Below are 20,851 nucleotides of genomic sequence, written 5' to 3'. Positions count from 1 at the left end.
TCTGCCTGCCTCTCTACCTACTTGTGATCTCTGTCAAATAAAAAAATAAAATCTTAAAAAAAAATAATAGAACAAATCAATGAAACTAGAAGCTGGTTCTTTGAAAGAATTAATAAGATCGATAAACCTCTGGCCAGACTTTTTTTTTTTTTAAGATTATTTATTTATTTATTTATTTGACAGACAGAGATCACAAGTAGGCAGAGAGGCAGGCAGAGAGAGAGGAGGAAGCAGGCTCCCTGCCGCGCAGAGAGCCCGATGCCAGGCCCGATCCCAGAACCCTGGACTCACGACCTAAGCCAAAAACAGAGGCTTTAATCCAGTAAGCCACCCAGGCGCCCCTCTGGCCAGACTTATTAAAAAGAAAAGAGAAAGGACCCAAATAAATAAAATCATGAATGAAAGAGGAGATATCACAACCAACACCAAAGAAATACAAACAATTATAAGAACATATTATGAGCAACTATATGCCAGCAAATTTTACAATCTGGAAGAAATGGATGCATTCCTAGAGACCTATAAACTACCACAACTGAACCAGGAAGAAATAGAAAACCTGAACAGACCCATAGCCAGTAAGAAGATTGAAGCAGTCATCAAAAATATCCAAACAACAAAAGCCTGGGGCCAGACAGGCTTCCCAGGGGAATTCTACCAAATATTTAAAGAATTAATTCCTATTCTCCTGAAACTGTTCCAAAAAATAGAAATGGAAGGAAAACTTCCAAACTCATTTTATGAGGCCAGCATTACCTTGATCCCCAAATCAGACAAAGATCCCATCAAAAAAGAGAATTACAGACCAATATCCTTGATGAACACAGATGCGAAAATTCTCACCAAAATACTAGCCAATAGGACCCAACAGAACATTAAAAACAGTACATTATTCACAACAACCAAGTGGAATTTATCCCAGGATTGCAAGGTTGTTTCAACATCCACAAATCAATCAGTGTGATACAATACATTAATGAAAGAAAGAATAAGAACCATAGGATACTCTCAATAGATACTGAAAAAGCATTTGACAAAATACAACATCCTTTCCTGACCAAAACTCTTCAAAGCATAGGGATAGAGGGTATACATACTTCAATATCATCAAAACCATCTATGAAAAACCCACTGCTAATATCATTCTCAATAGAGAAAAACTGAGAGCTGTTCCAGAACAGGAAGGGATATCCATTATCATCACTGCTATTCAACATAGTACTAGAAGTCCTAGCCTCAGCAATTAGACAAGAAAAAGAAATTAAAGGCATCCAAATCAGCAAAAAGAAAGTCAAACTATCACTCTTTGCGGATGATGTGATAGTTGATGTGGAAAACCCAGAAGACTCCACTCTAAATTCGCTAGAACTTGTACAGGAGTTCAGTAAAGTGTCAGGATATAAAAATCAATGCACAGAAATCAGTTGCATTTCTATACCCCAACAACAAGACAGAAGAAAGAGAAATTAAGGAGTTGATCCCATTTACAATTGCACCCAGACCCATAAGATACCTAGGAATAAACCTAATCAAAGAGGCAAAGAATCTGTACTCAGAAAACTATAAAGTACTCATGAAAGAAATTGAGGAAGACACAAATAAATGGAAAAATGTTCCAAGCTCATGGATTGGAAGAACAAATATTGTGGAAATGTCTATGCTACCTAAAGCAATCTACACATTTAGTGCAATCCCTATCAAAAATCCCATCCATTTTTTTCAAAGAAATGGAACAAACAATCCTAAAATTTATATGGAACTAGAAAAGACCTTGAATAACCAGAGGAATATTGAAAAAGAAAGCCAAAGTTGGTTGCATCACAATTCCAGACTTCAAGCTCTATTTCAAAGCTGTCATCATCAAGACAGTATGGTACTGGCACAAAAATAGACACATAGATCAATGGAACAGAATAGAGAGCCCAGAAATAGACCCTCAACTCTATGGCCCACTAATCTTCGACCAAGCAGGAAAGAATGTCCAATGGACAAAAGACAGTCTCTTCAATAAATGGTGTTGGGAAAATTGGACAACCACATGCAGAAAAATCAAACTGGACCATTTTACACCACATGAATATAGACTCAAAATGGATGAAGGACCTCGATGTGAGAAAGGAATCCATCAAACTCCTTGAGGAGAACACAGGCAGCAACCTCTTCGACCTCAATCACAGCAACTTCTTCCTAGGAACGTCGCCAAAGCCAAGGGAAGCAAGGGCAAAAATGAACTATTGGGACTTCATCAAGATCAGAATCTTCTGCACAGCAAAGGAAACAGTCATCAAAACCAAAAGACAGGGCACCTGGGTGGCTCAGTGGGTTAAGCCGCTGCCTTCAGCTCAGGTCATGATCTCAGGATCCTGGGATGGAGTCCCACATCGGGCTCTCTGCTCGGCAGGGAGCCTGCTTCCCTCTCTCTGCCTACCTGTGATCTGTCTCTGTCAAATAAACAAATAAAATCTTTAAAAAAAAATTTAAAAAACAAACAAACAAAAAAAACAAAAGACAACTGAGAGAATGGGAGAAGATATTTGCAAACGACATATCAGATAGACGGCTAGTATCCAAAATCTATAAAGAATTTATCAAACTCAACACCCAAAGAACAAATAATCTAATCAAGAAATGGGCAGAAGATATGAATAGACATTTCTGCAAAGACAACATCCAGATGGCCAACAGACACATGAAAAAGTGCTCCACATCACTCAGCATCAGGGAAATACAAATCAAAACCACAATGAGATACCACCCCACACTGGTCAGAATGGCTAAAATTTACAAGTCAGGAAACGACAGATGCTGGCGAGGATGCAGAGAGAGGGGAACCCTCCTACACTGTTGGTGGGAATGCAAGTTAGTGCAACCTCTCTGGAGAACAGAATGGAGGTTCCTCAAAAAGTTGAAAATAGAGCTACCCTATGACCCAGCAATCGCACTACTGGGTATTTACCCTAAAGATACAAATGTAGTGATCCGAAGGGGCACGTGCACCCAAATGTTTATAGCAGCAATGTCCACAATAGCCAAACTATGGAAAGAACCTAGATGTCCATCAACAGATGAATGGATAAAGAAGATGTGGTGTGTAAATACACACACACACACACACACACACACACACACACACAAATGGAATACTATGCAGCCATCAAAAGAAATGAAATCTTGCCATTTGCGATGACATGGATGGAACTAGAGGGTATTGTGCTTAGCAAAATAAGTCAATCAGAGAAAGACAATTATCATATGATCTCCCTGACAGGAGGACGTTAGAGGCAACATGGGGGGCTTGGGGGGTAAGAAAAGAATAAATTAAACAAGATGGGATCGGGAGGGAGACAAACTGTAAGAGACTCTTAATCTTATAAAACAAACTGAGGGTCGCTGTGGAGAGGAGGGTAGAGAGAGGGTGGTTGCATTATGGACATCGGGGAGGGTATGTGCTATGGTGAGTGTTGTGAAGTGTGTAAACCTGGTGATTCACAGACCGGTACCCCTGGGGCTAATAATACATTCTATGTTAATAAAAATTAAAAAAAAAAAAAAAGACTATAATGTGAGACAATGAACAGTATATGATAAGGGACAATCCAACAAGAAGATGTAACAATTTAAATATTTATGCACCCAACATGTTATTTGGGAGCACCCAGTGAATAAAAACATAAAGAACGTAAATGATACTAATACAATAATAATAGGGGACTTTAACACCCTACTCACATTAAGGGACAGATCCTTTAAACAGAAAATCAAAAAGGAAACAATGCCTTCAATTAACAGATGGGCCAGGTGGATTTAACAGATATATACAGAACATTACATCCTAAAAGAGCAGAATACACATCCTTTTCGAGTGTGTGTGGAACATTCTCCAGAACAGATCATATATTAGGCTACAAAACAAGCCTCAACAAATTAAAAAAGACTGAAGTCATACTGATATCTCTACTGACCACAGTGCTATGAAACTAGAAATCAACCACAAGAAGACATCTGGAAAGAACACAAATATATGTTCATAAACAATGAATGGGTCAACCAGGAAATATTTAAATATAAAAAGGTACATGGAAACAAAGGAAAATGAAAATAGAGGCTCTAAACTTTTGGGACACAGCAAAAGTGGTCCTAAGGAAGTATAGAGCAATACAGGTCTTCCTCAAGAAGCAAGAAAAATCTCAACCTAATCTTACACCTAAGGGAACTAGAAAAAGAATAACAAGCAAAGTCTAAAGCCAGCAAAAATAGAAAATAAAAAAGATTAGAGCAGAAATAAATGATATAAAAACTAAAAACACAATAGAACAAATTAATGAAACCAGTAACTGTTTTCTTGGGGGGGGGCGGAAATCAATAAAATAGATAAACCCTTGGCAGACTCATCAAGAAAAAAAGAGAAAGAACCAAAAATAGTATCAAATGAGAGAGGAGAAATAATAACCAACACCCAAAATACAAACAATTTTATGAGAATATCAGGAAAACCTATGCCAAACTGCATAGCCTAGAAGAAATGTGTAAGTTCCTAGAAACTAATACCCAAACTGAAACAGATAAGATAGAAAATTTGAACAGATTAATTACCAACAATGAAATTGAATCAGTAATCAAAAAACTCCCAACAAACAAAAGTTCAGAACCAGATGGCTTCACAGGCAGTCTACCAAATGCTTAAAGAAAAATTATTATCCATTCCTCTCAAAGTATTCAAAAAAAGGAAAAGGAAAACTTCCAGATTCATTCTATGAGGCCACTATCATCCTGACACCAAAACCAGATAAAATTACTACACACACACACACACACACACACACACACAGAACCAAAGGCCAATATCTCTGATGAACACAGATGCAAAAATTCTCAACAAACTACTAGCAAATCAAATTCAATATACATTAAAAATACATTAAAATAATCATTCGCCACGATCAAGTGGGATTTATTCTTGGGATGTAAAATTGGTTCAATATTCACAAATCATTCAATGTGATATATCATGTTCACAAGAGAAAGGATCAAAACCCTATGATCATTTCAATAGATGCAGAAAAAGCACTCGACAGCATACAACATGCACTCATGATAAAAACCCTCCACCTTTGTGGAGGAAACATACCTCAACATAAAAGGCCAAATATGAAAAACCCACAGCAAACATCATACTCAAAAAGCTATGCCCTTTCCCTAAGATCAGGAACAAGATAAGATCCAGCCCCACCACTTTTACTCAACACAGCACTAAAGTGCTAGCCACAGCAATCAGACAACAAAAAGGAAAATAAGCATCCAAATTGGTAAGGAAGAAGTAAAATTTTCACTATTTGTGATGACATGATACTATATATAAAAAACCCTTAAGGGGCGCCTGGGTGGCTCAGTGGGTTAAGCCGCTGCCTTCGGCTCAGGTCATGATCTCAGGGTCCTGGGATTGAGTCCCGCATCGGGCTCTCTGCTCGGCAGGGAGCCTGCTTCCTCCTCTCTCTCTCTCTCTCTGCCTGCCTCTCTGCCTACTTGTGATCTCTCTCTGTCAAATAAATAAATAAAATCTTTAAAAAAATAAAAAATAAAAAATAAAAAACCCTTAAAGACCACCAAAACCTGCTAGAGCTGATACATGAATTCAAAAGTTGCAGAATACAAAACCAATGTACAGAAATCTCTCATATTTCTATATACCATTAATTAAGCAGCAGCAAGAGAAATTAAGAAAAACAATCCTGGGGCACCTGGGTGGCTCAGTGGGTTAAACCTCTGCCTTCGGCTCTGGTCATGATCTCAGGGTCCTGGGATTGAACCCTGCATTGGGAAGCTTCCTCCTCTCTCTCTCTCTGCCTGCCTCTCTGCCTACTTGTGATCTCTGTCAAATAAATAAATAAAATCTTAAAAAGAAAAGAAAAGAAAACAATCCTATTCACAACTGCACCAAAAACCATTAAGATACCTAGGAATAAACCTAACCAAAGAAGTAAAATACCTGTACTCTGAAAACTACAGAACCCTTATGAAAGAAACTGAAGAAGACACGAAGAAATGGAAAGGCATTCCACGCCCATGGTTTGGGAAGAACAAATACTGTTAAAATCTCTGTATTACCCAAAGCAACCTCAGATTTAATGCAATCCCTATCAAAATACCAATTGCATTTTTCCCAGGACTGGAACAAACAATCTTAAAATTTGTATGGAATCACAAAGACCCTGAATAGCCAAAACAATCTGGAAAAGAAAAACAAAGCTGGGGGCATTACAATTCCAGACTTCAAGCTCTATTACAAAGCTGTAGTCATCAAGACAATATGGTACTGGCACAAAAAACAGACACACTGATTGATGGAAAGGAATAGAAAACCCAGAACTGGACCCACAACTATCTGGTCAACTTATCTTCGACAAAGCAGGAAAAAATATTCAATGGAAAAAAGACAGTCTCTTCAATAAATGGTTTGGGACAACTGATAGCCTCATCCAAAAAAATGAAATGGACCACTTTCTTACACCACACGCAGAAATAAATTAAAAATGAATTAAAGACCTAAATATGAGACCTGAAACCACAAAAATCCTAGAAGAGAACACAGGCAGTAATTTCTCTGACACTGGCTGTAGTAACATTTCTCTAGACATGTCTCCCGAGGTAAGGAAACAAAAGCAAAAATAAACTATTGGGACTACATAAAAATAAAGCTTCTGCACAGCAAAGGAAATACTCAGCAAAACTAAAAGGTAACCTACAGAATGGAAGAACTTATTGCAAATGATATATCTGATGAAGAGATAGTATCGAAAACATATTAGGAACTGATACAACACCCCAAACCCAAATAATCCAATTAAAAATGGGTGGAAGACATGAACAGACATTTCTCCAAAGAACATATCCAGATGGCCAACAAAAGACACATGAAAAAATGCTCATTATCACTTATTATCAGGAAAATGCGAACCAAAAATATGAAGAGATACCACCTCACACCTCACAGAATGGCTAAAATCAACAAAAAAACAATAGGTGCTGCCAATCATATGGAGCAAAAGGAACCCTCATGCACTGTTGGTAGGAATGCAAACTAGTGCAGCCACTGTGGAAAACAGTGTAGTGGTCCCTCAAAAAAGGTAAAAATAGGGTCACCTGGGTGGCTCAGTGGGTTAAAGCCTCTGCCTTCAGCTCAGGTCATGCACTCAGGGTCCTGGGATAGAGCCCCGTATCTGCTCTGTGCTCAGCAGGAAGCCTGCTTCCCCTCCTCTCTGCCTGCCTCTCTGCCTACTTGTGATCTCTGTCAAATGAACAAATAAAATCTTTAAAAAAAAAAAAAAAAAGGTAAAAATAGAGCTACCCTATGATCCAGCAATTACACTGTTGGTTATTTACCAGAGAATACAAAATACAGATTCAAAGAGAGAGATGTACTCCCATATTTACAGCAGCAGTATTTACATAGCCAAGATATGGAAGTGGTCCAAATATCCACTGGTTGATGAATGGATAAAGAAGATGTAGTATATGTGTATCATGGAGTATTATTCAGACATAAAAAAAAGAATGGAACCTTGCCATTTGCATAGACAGGAATGGAGCTGGAAGTACAATGCTACACGAAGTAAGTCAGGACAAATACCAGATGATTTCACTCATAAATGGAATTTAGGGAAGAAAGCAAAGGAGCAAAGGGGGAATAAGGGAGACAAACCAAGAAGTTGACTCTTGACTATAGAGAGCAAACTAATAGTTACCAGAGGGGAGGTAGGTGGGGGCGTGGGGGGGGGCAGATCATGGATATTAAGAAGTACACTTGTTATGAGGAGCACTGGTGATTAAAATAAAACTTAGGGGCGCCTGGGTGGCTGAGTTAAGCATCTGCCTTCAGCTCAGGTCATGATCCTGTAGTCCCAGGACTGGGCCCTGCGTTGGGCTCCCTGCTCAGGGAGGGAATCTGCTTCTCTCTCTGCCCCTCATCCTCCTCATGCTCTCTCTCTCAAATGGATAAATAAAATTTAAAAATGTAATAAAAACGCTGTTGGTATTTTGATAGGGGCTACATTAAATCTGCAGACTGCTTTGGGCGGAACAGACATTTTAACAATATTTATCCTCCCAATCCATAACACATAGTATCTTTCCATGTCTTTGAGTCATCTTGAATTTTTCATCAGTGTTTTATAGTTTCAGAGCACACGTCTTTCACATCCTTGGTTAAGTTTATTTCCAAGTATTTTATTATTTTTGGTACAGTTATAAATGGGAGTTTTCTGAATTTTCCTTTCTGCTGCTCCATTGTTAGTATAGAAATGCAACTGATTTCAGGGGTGCCTGGATGGCTCAGTTGCTTAAGCATCTGCCTTTGATTCAGGCCACATTCTCAGGGTCCTGGAAACAAGCCCCATGTTGGGCTCTCCGGTGAGTGGGGAGTCTGCTTCTTCCTCTGCCTCTCCTCCCACTCATGCTTGCAGTCTCTGTCTCTCTCAAATAAATAAAATCTTAAATCTTAAAAAAAAAAAAGGGGGCGGGGGAGAAAGGAAGTCTGATGTTTACTGCAGGGCCCACACCATCAAGAACCATGTCTCAACTATTTCTGAACCCTAGACTTTAGCTCACTAAAATTACATAGGTTCAAATTTATTCTTAATCACTACATAAAGTCAAATTATATTTAGTCTACTCTCAGTAGGCAGGGAAAGATACAATTTATTTTAAGAAGCTTTCAGTTAAAATAAAAATTTAAGTTAAAATGATAAACTTCAGGGGATATTCCTGGTCTATTTGGAGAACCACGATGTTCTTGGTAGCTGAGCTTATAATATGATGACATGTAACTGTATACAACTGAACATGTCTATTATAAATCATGATTCTTTCTCTTATCATTTCAGAAACTAGAGCCCAAATTCAAGCAGTGAGAAAGGACAGAGACTGCACTCGTAACTTTTCCTACATAAAACAGAGCACAGTTATGCCTTTCACATATAGAATCCACGAAAGAGGAGTTACACTATAATGACATGTTATAATATAAAGTATCCTATGTTTCACACAGCCATTTCATTGAATTGCTTTTAACGTAGATCCTGCTCAAGATGGCTAAGAAGTAACCTTTTAAAGACTGCAGTGAGAAATGTAGATGACATAAAGTCCTTTACCTCCATTCTCATGATGATCCTATTGTTTCTGGTTGTGATGCTCATCACATGCTGAAACCTCAAATCTCTGGCTTGCAGACCCAATTCTTGATGTAAGTCAGTTTTCTTCTTTTCTATAAAAGAAATATGTTCAACAAAACAAGTGGGCCAAACCAATTAATGGAAGACGTTAGTATCAGAGCACCCCTCCCACCCTCATTTTCTACTACCAGAAACAAGCCAAAAGGAGTCTTTTTAATAGCCATTGTTACCTCAAAAACATAAAAATTTGGTCAAACCCTAATAATTCTTTTTTCATCTTATTCATACTTCATAAAATTCCTTTGCATTTAGAGGTCTCTTGGGACCAGTAAAAAAAACCACAGCCACACACAATTAAAACTTACAATACCAATTTCTAGCTCCAGAGACAGGTCATTTTTAAAAAATACAGATTATACAGAACTACATTTCCAATGTTTTCTATCTTCAGTATTTTAAATCTGTGAACAGAGAATTCAATTTTCTTGGTACTTGGACTAATACAAAACAAGAAGACAGTTGGTTTTCTCACTAGATTCTCCCACCTGAAAACTAACCTTATTACCCAAGAGAAAGCATAATGGATGAAGAAACTCAAGAAGTGATTGAAGTAGCAGGTATAGTTATAGCGTCCAATCACACCTGCGACAGAGCACTAAGTAGAACGGTCATTTGAAGGAGATCATGGGCCAAAAATACCCCAAATTTCCCACCAGGATCTCAGCAGCAGCAGGAACAGGATCATGGGACTGGAAGCTCATGGGAAATCTGAATGAAGCCTGCATCTGAGGTCAGAGAGTAAAGTGATGCTTAGTTTCCTTTTACAAAGCCACTGTCCGTAAGCACCATCAGCAGCAGAGTGCCATCTAGTGCCCTGTCCCTCCAGTCTTGTCCCTCATTGCCATCGCAACGTCAGCAGCATTACATAAATCTGCCTCAAATGTGGAACAGGAGCTGTACATGAGGACTAGGGTGTGGAAAGGGAGACTAAAAAAGTTCCTTAAACTTTCTGTTAGAGAGAAAGTGCTCCTGTTAAAAACCAGAAACCAATTCTGGGAGAACACACACAGTTCAGGTGTTGCCAGTTCCAATTAGGACTAGTGGACAAACGCAGAGGATCGAGCTCTTTCAATACACCCCTACACACAGAGAATATGCTACTCAAAACACTGCAATTTCTTGATTTCCATGAGATTCACTCATTCACTGATTTTTAAAAAGTGGTTTATAAGATAATGAAAGACACTCACCAAAAGAAGTAACATTTCCTTCTTTGTCAAATTTTGTCTGAAGAGAGAAAATAAAAACAAAATATTATTTTCTCCCAAATGAGTATGCTCTTTATAGTATTACACCAGTTATGGTATTATGAGAGCTCCCAAACGCGGAAGTGCACAGGTAAGCCTTAACTGCTTCTTTAGGCTAAATTCGGTTATGAGTTAAGGGTTAAAAGAACCCCTTTTTCTTCTGCTAGGACAAATGTAACCTTTGATTAACTTTCTGTCTTGGTTCCCCCGGAAATCTGATAAAGGAGTATCAGCTGTGTTACTAGGCAACATTGATTATGGTAAAAATGCCCAATGCCTGGTAGATTTCATGGGACAAGGAAGACTATGAAAGAATTACAGATAGGAAGCCATCCCTCTGCTTCTGCCTCGGGGGGGGGGGTGGCTTTTATAACTGGCCATGTTTCTTGCAGGAACCCTGCATGGGCCTTGTAGATGATTACAAGAGACAGCAGCACTAAAAGGCATAGGGATTCTAAGCTAAGGTGGAACTCACACCCACCTTTAAGAACATCAACTCCTTGTACCTGAACTGTCAAACAAGGTCCAGAGAAGCCACTGGATGGCTGCAAGGACTTCTCTGGAAGAGGAAACACCTGATGCTGTCCTTCACATTTCCTATCCATTAGCCTTCTGAACAGAGTGAGACCACATGTGGCTTATCCTGTGACTCTAAGTACTGGAGGCTATGAAGTCTCTCTGGTAAGTGTTGCAGAATCAACAAAGATTTACAGAAAAGGCCTCTTCTAGATTTTTGAAGAGAGGACATGAAGCAGAAAATATATTTATTTTCTGAAAATATATTTACTTGTCCACAAGTATTGAATACTTGTCAAGTTTGAATATGTGCTGGAATGTACTACTAAATTATTAATTATTAATTACTACTAAGTATGCATGTTCGGAAAGACTCTAAGGTATAGCTGAAGTTACACGTGCTGGGTCACTACCATGGGAATGTATGAGTGCTCTGTTAACAGCAACAGAAGAAAACCCCAGTGCATATTGTAGCTTGTTTTTCTTGAGCAAAGATCAGTATGAGTACCATAAGCCATCACTGTTAAAGGCAAATTATATCAAAAGAAACTTTATTTTGTGTAATAGGCTAACTTTCCTCAAATTTATTTCACAAATAATGTATCTGCTGCAGAAAATTTGAAATAAAAATACATCACATGAAGTAAGATAAATTTTAGAGAAAACGATACCAGTATTTTACTGAATGTCCTCCCAGACTTTTCCTACTCATATATATTCATGTCCTACTTTTCTGCACTCTCTGCTCCATTTTCAACTCAACATGACTATTTTTGCATCTCAGTATTTATCTTCACCATTTTTCTTTAATGAGATATTTTCTGATAAAAAAATCATACAAAATGTTTTTTAAATGTCTATCTTGTAAAGTAACATCATGTAGAATGAGCTGATTAGCAAGCTCTCATTTCAAACAGTATTAACTAATTTTCTTTCTTTTTTAAAAATTTATGTATTACTTGTTTCTGGGGTACAGGTCTGATTCATCAGTCTTACACAATTCACAGCAAATAGTATCAACTAATTTTCTTAGGTGTTCTTGGTATACAATGACTTCCCCTGCAAAGAATCTTCTTTCAATATTTAATATTTGAATCTATTCTTAACCAAACTGGCCAAATGTTCTAGAACACTGAATAACAGTGATGACTTTCACATGTAATTCTGGAGGTTATGTTTTTGTATAGTTTATAAAGAAAATAAACTTATGTAAATAAGCCTATATAATGATGATGATGATGATGGCTAATATATATATTGAACGCTTACATGGGTGAGGATTTTACATACAGTGTGAGTTAATTTACAGCTCACAACAATTTGATAAGGTAGGCACTATCACCCCTAGTTTACAGATGAGAAAACAAAGGCATAAAAATGTTACCATACCCTGTTCAGGTCCACCAAGTTAATAGTAAGAGGCACAGCTGAGATCTGAATTTAGGGATGCTAGTTTAGAACAAGCACATTACTTTTTTTAATTCAACTTTTTTGTTTTTTGAAAAAAGTAAAGCCCAACAAAAAAGTTGCAAGAATATCTTACAACCAATTCCCCTGTGACTTTCATCTAGAATGCTAATTATTTTGCTAATATTTTTGTTAATATTGCTAATATTTTGCCCCAATGGCCCAATTTTTTTCTTTCGAGAATATGTGGTTGTGGTACACATTATTTCTTATTTTATTTTCTCCTGAAGCTTTTCAGAGACAGTTGCAGAGATCATGAATCTTCAAAGCATCCACTCTTAAAAATTACATTTCACTGCCTTCAAAATACTTTTGCATTTATTACATTGCATAGCACAGGGTCAATGGCTAATAGCCTTCAAGGACTTTACATAAATTCACAAGGAAATCTTGAGTGGGAAGTGCTGAGGTGTGATTTGAACCGGTTCTAGGATTAAAGAAAACCTCCAGTCAATCAATAGCAAAGTTTCAAGGATACTGTTAAGTGAATCTAGCGGACATCCCGGTCATTAGCTCGGCAAAACACAAAGAAGAAAGGACTTACAAGTATAATGATTCACTATACAACAAAAAATAAGTATTATCTTGGTGGACCAGTCCAACTCAGTTAACTCAGTAAGTATGGGAAATACTTCATGTTAAGTTATCAAATGTACCATACATACTCACCACAGTAAACACTGGGGCTACACTGGCCAAAGTGGCTTGAGAGACATCGGAAGTTCTAAACCGACGCATTTCACCTGAAGAATAAATTAGAGAATTCTCTGTAATCATACAATAGATATTAACGTATGGCTACAATATAACTGTCCTATTATACGGTCTTCAGATTACTTTACTATTTTTTGGAAACCTTTTCCTAGAGGAAAAAGAAACACTCTTACTTGCTAATGTTAACATCTGTTAGGGATTATGTTAAGATTTGGCAGGGAATGCTTTTTATGTTAGATTTGGCAGAGGAAGGCTTAGACGAGGTACTACAACAACTTATGGATTCCAAACACTTTTATTCTAAGTATTACTGGTATCTCAAAGTCAAATGAACAAATACATAACAGTGTTCTGAGATGAAAATGTTCATCTTTTTTGCATAATTTAAGAAGGCTCTTCATGAAAATTATACTGGTACATGTATTTTAGAAAACATAGATCTTAAAATACCACCAGTTTTAGCATTCCAATATTAGGATTATTTGACCTATGAATTATGAAACCTAGATTTTACTTCCATATTAGCTTTTCCACATGACATAGTGACTACTTTTGAAATAGGCCATTGAACTGGAGTGCAGACCCCCATGAACTGAAGAAAAATCCTTCTTTGAAAATCAAAATTTAAAGTGTGATTAGAGACTGAGTTGGAGTGAGTTCTAAGTGTAATCATATAAATTTAATTACTGACAAAACATTCAAAATACTAAACATAAAAGCAATGGACAGAAAGTGTAAAAATATTACCAATTATTTTCTGCTTCCAAAGTAATCATGCTGACTCCATGGAAAGTGCAGATATATTCTCATTTCCGATCTTATTCCTTCCCGTTACATATAGTGTCCCATCTGAGGTTTGTTGTTTCTCAAGTTAGACAGTCTTTCCCCAAGTTAGATAAAAATGTTTCCACTGAGATTCATTTGCTCATCAGCCACAAGTTAGATACAATGTTTCGGGATTCTGAATCTCAGTGCTTGTCTTAAAACAGCAGATGGGCTGAAACTGGGCTCCCAAGAGTTATTAAAGGAGGGAATTTGGGGCGTACCCCAGTTCAGACTCTCTGGTGAGCGTGGGGAAGGTGGTGCCGTGACTTAAGACTTTTGAGCATAAAACTGAGAAAACTTGAGAACAGCGCAATCCTTTTGAGAGCCATACATTTTTAATGTCGCCGGTTTCTGGGCAACATGCGCACCTACATTCCGACATTTGTGCAAATGTTGACATAGCATCAGGCTTTATCATTTGGCGAAGAAATAACTAACGCCGATGCCTCCTCCTCCCCACTACGCTGACCCCTGCAGCTTGCTACGCCGTCCGTGAAAACAGATTTCTCTCAGGAGCAACTGTTACTATGAAACCCTTCAAGTGCTCAGCCTCATCTACAGGTGCTTCCCCATTCCTTAGCTGAACTGGGAAAACGCATCAACGCGCAAAGGAGGAAAGACTGGGAAGAAAAACACTTAGGTAAGGGTTAACCTGTCTTAAAAAAAAAACAAACAAAGAACAGACTCTTCGCATAAGAGCGCTCCAGCGGGGAGATCTGCAGCGAGGACGTGAGGGCCCCAAGGGGTCACTACGCACCGGCGGGTCCGCACTGGGGGCCTCCAGCACTCCCGCACGGGCGCCACAAGGGCAGACCCGGGTCCGAGGCCTGCGCGGGGTAGCCACGGTCACGCCGGGTGGGGTCCGGCGGTCGGGTCGGGGCTCTGGGGACACCGCAAGACCTGCGTACCAGGCTGCGGGGCGGGGAGCGCAGTACCTGCCACGCGGGGCCGAAGGGGTGCGCACAGGGGCGCGGCCCGGCTCTGCCTGAGGAATAGGGTCGCGCGGCCGCAGACGACAACGGGGCGCGCCCCAGGGGTCAGGCTCCGGGCCAGAGTACACAGCGTGCGCCGGGGCAGCCCCACGACGCTGGGCAGCAGCCGGCTCAGGCTCCGCAGGAATTCCATGGCGCTGGAGCAAGCAGAAAGTTACCCTAACGCCCCAGGCCTTCATGCCGGTCAGCGGCTGGTTCGCCGGCACCGACGCGACCGGCGCGGGCGCTTAAACGTGCGACCGCCGCGTACTGAGCATGCGCGGGCCGCGTCGCGCCTGCGCCTCCCCTATCGCGCATGCTCGGAAGGTGCTTTGCGGGCGAGCTCCTTGCGTCCCGTGGCCAATCAGAGTTCGCGTCTCGTACCTGGAAAGGGCGGGGGACGGGCTTGGACTGGAGGGCGGGGCGCGCTCACCTGTACGGCGGGGGATGTGGGACCTAGATCTGACCCTTGCGCCCTTGGAGAGGTCAGCCGTACGCGGGAAGGGTTATCCCTAGTAACTAGTATTTTGAAGAAATCCCCGGGCTGGGATCATGCTTTGCAGGTTCCGGAGGATTTTCATACAGACGATAAGATGCGCAAATGCCCATTCCTGACTCAGTTTGTATTTAAATTTAGTGTAGTAGAAACAATGAACTGCACTACGGAATGAGGGACTAAACTTGTGCGGCTGAGTATTGAGGAACATAAACCCACAAGATTTACACTCTGTATTTAATCAACTGGAAGACAGTATGAATTTCAAGGAGTCGTTTAACACTATGTACCACCAAGAAAGAAAAAATGCTTATAAATTATGCTTTCTAATTACATCATTTCCAGACTCATCCCAATTTTGGTCTTTAAATGTGAAAAAAAGAGTAGGTTTTAGAAGTGATTAAATACAGTATACATTTTTAAAAAGATTTTATTTATTTATTTGACAGAGATCACAAATAGGCAGAGAAGCAGGTGGGGGGGGGGAAGCAGGCTCCCCGCTGAGCAGAGAGCCCGATGTGGGGCTCGATTCCAGGACCCTGAGATCCTGACCTTGAGCAGAAGGCAGAAGCTTAACCCACTGAGCCACCCAGGTGCCCCTATATGCATATTTTTAAGTGAGTTAATAGACTTGTCCCTTCCACAGTAGTGACAGACATGAGTTTCACAGATTTCCATTCAATCACTATGTATAAACACAGCTAAGGAAACAAAACAGAGCTTTCTCCTTTTTCTCTTCTTTTTTTCCCTGTAGGGTATTGAGAATGAAGCTGAATTAGGAAACCAGTAGACAGAAGACTTCACAGAAGACAGGATGTTTGATTTTAGCACTGAGAGAAAAGGAGAACATAAAGCATTAAAATCTAGAAAGAACCTACCTGGTAGATTTTTCATTTTATTAACAGCTTCAGTGATGAAGTGTATCTTCCAAAAACATGCCTTCAGAGACCACTCTATGACATAATGTGATAATTCTTAAAAAAAAAAAAAAAATAACCCTAGCTCAGTGAGACAGCTCTGTTTAAGATATCCTTGCAAAGTCTTAGAAAAGCTCTGGGACCGAGCTAGACTCATCGTGTTGCAATTCATATCAAGGATCTGGAATTTAATCTGGGAAGGGTGGGAGCCATGGGGTGACTTCAATGAGCAGAGAAGTAATTATCTGATCTATGTTTAAGTGGATTGTTCTGGCTATGTGAGGAAGAGATTACAAAGAGTTAAGTGTAAAGATAGTGATGATGGTGTGTGCCAAGGCAGGTGATGGGGAAGGGGAGACAGGCTGAGTTTGCTGCTACATAGTGAAGACTGAATTGACAAGATTTGCAAGAGGGATTAAGTAAAGAGGCGACGAAGTTGATTGCAAAATATTTTGCCTAAACAACTGGGCAGTCATGATGCCATCTATTAGAATGGAAGAAGTTTAGTTGGAGATCAGTTTATGGGATGGCATTTGCTTCTGCACATGTTAAATTTGAAGGCTCTGTTAAACAGATGTCTAAGCAGAGATATCAAGTAAACAGTCTGGAGTTTTGGGGAGATGTTGGTGGTAGACATATATATTGGGGGCCATATAGAGGTATTTAAAGTCATAAGAGTAAGATCTCGTAGGAAGTGAGACAGTAAACAGAAAAGTTCTTATGATTGAGCTTTAGATCCTCTAGCATTTAATGGTTAAGGACAAGAGATGGATCCAACAGAAGAATATGAAAAGGGGTGGCCAGGAAAGGAGTAAAATCAAAGGGTGGAATCCTTGAAGCAGAAGAGTTTTAGGAATGAGGAAGTGCTTAATTATGTCAAATGCTACTGACAAGGAAGCTGAGAAATGAGCATTGCCTCTGTTGGAAGTGACACTTTGGAGTTTCCTGGTGATCTTGGTAGGAACAGTAGAGGGGTAGGGAATGGGATCTGGATTGTCATCTTCCTATTCAACCCAAGCCATGACAGAATCCCAGAAGTCTTTTGCACCTGTATAACAATTTAGCCTTCAGCTTCTTTAATCCCGTTCCTTAGCTCTGGAGCGCCAAAGCATGTCAGTTGCTTCAAACCAGGCTCACTCTCTGGACTGTGTTCTCATCCAGAACTGTTTTGTGTCAGAAATACCAATAATACACTCTCTGACCCTAACCTCCTGGAGGCTTTATACCCACTACAATTCTAGTCTCCCATCAGACCCCTGCAAGCTCTTCTCCCTTCTCTATCTAGCCCAGATTATGCAACTCATCATCTGAAACCACTATGACTAGTACTTGGAACACATGGCATTCATGGGGTGTAATCATAGAAGACACTTTATTTTTGTCCCTGCAAACCTGCTGAGTGGTGCTAGTCCTTCTCCGGCCTCTTAAAAACTTGGGTGGGTTCCATGACTCTCCTGGTCTCTCAGTCCTATGCTCTCTCCAGCATCAATTCAGTAATTGAAAAGGTCCGCTCCATATACTAGTTTCAATTCAATAATTTGCAATATCAGACCCTATACACTAATTACTGCGGCAATCTTCATTCAAGAAAAGACTTGATTCCTCTCTTCTTGTTGAGCCTGGAGGCAATGAAGAATTTTTGGTGTGGCTGGAGATCCTAGTCACCTCCCCCAATCACTTCCCACCCCCTTTCTTATTCTGTGGATGCCATTTCTGACTTGCTGGGGGCAGTGAGGCCAAGTAAGAATGAATGGAACATTTTTACCAAAAGATGGCATCATGATCTCTACAGGCAGGGCAGGTTTTAAAGCTGACCTCTTTGTGGGCTGGTCCAGAGTTCTCTGGAAGCCCTCCCCCTCCCCTAGGCCTATCTGGTTGCCATTCTTTTGATATGAACAGTGACCCTCCTGATCATTTACAGAGTCTACCTTTTTTTTTTTAAATTTTATTTATTTGTCGGATAGAGAGGGGGGAGAGAGCGAGCACAGGCAGACAGAATGGCAGGCAGAGGCAGAGGGAGAAGCAGGCTCCCCACTGAGCAAGGAGCCTGATGCGGGACTTGATCCCAGGACGCTGGGATCATGACCTGAGCCAAAGGCAGCTGCTTAACCAACTGAGCCACCCAGGCGTCCCCAGAGTCTACCTCTTCTTGCCTCAAAGGACCAGGTTTCTCTCTTCCCCACATGCTGCTCTTTTGGACAGGATACTTTAAAAAAACAACCCAGACTGATTTTTCCCATGGTCTATACCCTAGGATTCGTGTACCATTAGAGGGAACACAGTTACTTCCCTGGCATAGAGCTGCTATCTATCCCCTGCTTAGGTATGAGTCTCCGTGACCTTTCTAAGCCCTTGGAGGAATCTTAAGAAGTTCCACTCACTAGACTTGAAGTGAGTGGAATCTTTCTCTGGAAGATTTTCTAGATTTTCCACATAGTGTATGGCCTTGAGTCAACAGTCTTCTAACCCTTCTAACCCTTTTATGTCTTCCACTCAGATGCTAGGTCCAAGAGTTGTGTAATGGCTCCTGAGAATATTCTTTTTGAAATTTACATCTGGTGATTCATCTGGTAACGGACTATGGTGCTTCACCCCCCCACCCCCTTGACACCTCAGTATAAACACTTACATTCCTCAGAAACCTTGAATCTTTGCACTTGGATTCGTTGATGAACTTGTTTATTTCACAAGTACTTGTGGAGCCTATTTGCAGGTTCTAGGGATAGAGGAGTGAAGGAAACAAAGTCAATCTGTAGTGAGTTGGAAACGGACCTCTCAGAACCTCAGAATGTGACCCAATTTGAAAGCAAAGACTTTGCAGGTTTAACTAGCTAAGAGCCTCAAGACGAAATCATCCTGGATTTAGGGTGTGTCCTAAATTCAAGGACTGCTGTCTTTACTAGAGAAAGGAGAGGAAGACTTGGACACTCAGAACCATGTGAAGGTGGGGGCAGAGAGTGGCGTGATGCAGCCACAAACCAAGGACACCAGAAGCCACCAGAAGCCAAAAGAAGCAAGGATGGATTCTCCCCTAGAGCCTTTAGGGGGACTGTGGTCTTGCTGAGATCGTTAATTTTGGTCTTCTAGCACAGAGCTGCGAGAGGATAATGTTCTGTTGTTTTAAGCCTGGGTTGTGGTACTTTGTTTCAGCAGCCCTAGGAAATTCATATACTGCTTTCCCATAGCTTAATCCTTAGTTGATTGGGGCCCATAAAATTCAAGTCTCCTGTTCTGACCTTAATACCACCTGATAATTATTTTGCTACCTTCTCTTAGCAACCCCTCCCCACTTTCCCCTAATACTTCTAAATCTTTACGGATATGTTCAAACCTCTTCTTTTTTTAAAAAGATTTTATTTATTTATTTGACAGAGAGAGACACGGCGAGAGAGGGAACATAAGCAGGGGGAGTTGGAGAGGGAGAAGCAGGCTTCCCGCTGAGCAGGGCTCCATGCGGGCTCGATCCCAGGACCCTGGGATCATGACCCGAGCTGAAGGCAGATGCTTAATGACTGAGCCACCCAGGCATCCCATGCCCAAACGTCTTATTCCCACCCAGCTCCACCACCAGATGGAGTACTCTGCCATCATTTAAGGTACGAAATTATTTTGCTGAGGGGAAATACAGTGATACAGATCAGAAGTAAATTAGACATTATGGTTTTATGTTTCCCTCTGGTTTAATTTGCTGTTAAGTTCAGACTTCTGTGACTCTTTACTATCTGTTTTTTTTTTCCTTTTAGAAGATCTTCCTCTAAAGAAGACATCTTCTTCACACACTGTAGACATTAAAATATCCAAATCTAATGTTACCACACTCCAGAGCTGAGTTAAATTTTATTTTTCTTTGTTTTACAACTTCAACATGTGTCCTGATCTCTCTGTGCCCTGACCTGAAACCACAAGGCCAGCCTTTAAACCACATCATCTTCACACACACAAAGCACCTGCTGTGGTAAGTCGGCTTCTCTGGGGTCTGGCTCTGTTGTGATCCACCTGGCGGTTTCAGGCAAGAACATCCCCACGTTTGAAAACTTTTTGGGACTTTGGCCACAGGAGGGAGCACTATTCCTATGCGTGCTTAATTATTTATTAACGATTTTAACACCTGCTTTCAGAGTGAAGTGATGCAGGGAATTCCTAACCTAAGAATCAGAAGTGCAGTTAGTAGATTAGTCAGGATCTTCCAGAGAAACAGAACCAACAGTAGAAAAGGAAATTTATTATGAGGAATTGGCCCCCTCGATGATAATGGCTGAGAAGTCCCACGATCTGCCGCGCCGGCCTCTGCACACTGCAGACCCGGCCAAGCCGGTGATGTGAATCCATCTTGAGTCTCAGGCCTGAAAACCAGGGGAACCCATGCCTTACGTGCCAGTCTGAGAGCAGGAGATGAGAGCAGACATCCCAGGGTAAGCAGTGAGGCAGAAAGAAGGAAGTGGCGAATTCCTCTGCTTTTCTTTTTTTCTAA

At 40.5% G+C, this 20,851-nt stretch overlaps 1 protein-coding gene and 1 long non-coding RNA gene across 3 annotated transcripts in view; one reads left to right on the top strand and one right to left on the bottom strand.

The window, feature by feature from the left end:
* The window catches only part of MRS2 (magnesium transporter MRS2), a 39,818-nt gene extending 24,600 nt beyond the window's left edge, over positions 1 to 15,218 (bottom strand). Inside the window, exons 1-4 of one of the 2 annotated variants that reach the window (XM_059399551.1) lie at positions 14,932 to 15,218; positions 13,127 to 13,200; positions 10,418 to 10,454; positions 9,147 to 9,259 (exon numbers count right to left, since the gene is read on the bottom strand). In XM_059399551.1, coding sequence (XP_059255534.1) covers positions 9,147 to 9,259; positions 10,418 to 10,454; positions 13,127 to 13,200; positions 14,932 to 15,121 — 414 coding nt within the window. In that variant the 5' untranslated portion in view covers positions 15,122 to 15,218. Of the gene's footprint in view, positions 1 to 9,146; positions 9,260 to 10,417; positions 10,455 to 13,126; positions 13,201 to 13,918; positions 14,000 to 14,931 lie in introns of those variants that run through there. The other variant, XM_059399552.1, reaches the window with a different exon arrangement.
* LOC132017646 (uncharacterized) lies at positions 14,027 to 20,545 on the top strand. The gene is made up of 3 exons (XR_009404349.1): positions 14,027 to 14,636; positions 19,753 to 19,976; positions 20,124 to 20,545. It is a non-coding gene; the product is annotated as an uncharacterized LOC132017646 (long non-coding RNA).
* The last annotated feature ends 306 nt before the right edge of the window (positions 20,546 to 20,851 follow it).

This window comes from Mustela nigripes, chromosome 5, assembly GCF_022355385.1.
Source record: "Mustela nigripes isolate SB6536 chromosome 5, MUSNIG.SB6536, whole genome shotgun sequence".
Taxonomy (NCBI): Eukaryota; Metazoa; Chordata; class Mammalia; order Carnivora; family Mustelidae; genus Mustela; species Mustela nigripes.
This window is presented reverse-complemented; position numbering and strand designations above follow the sequence as displayed.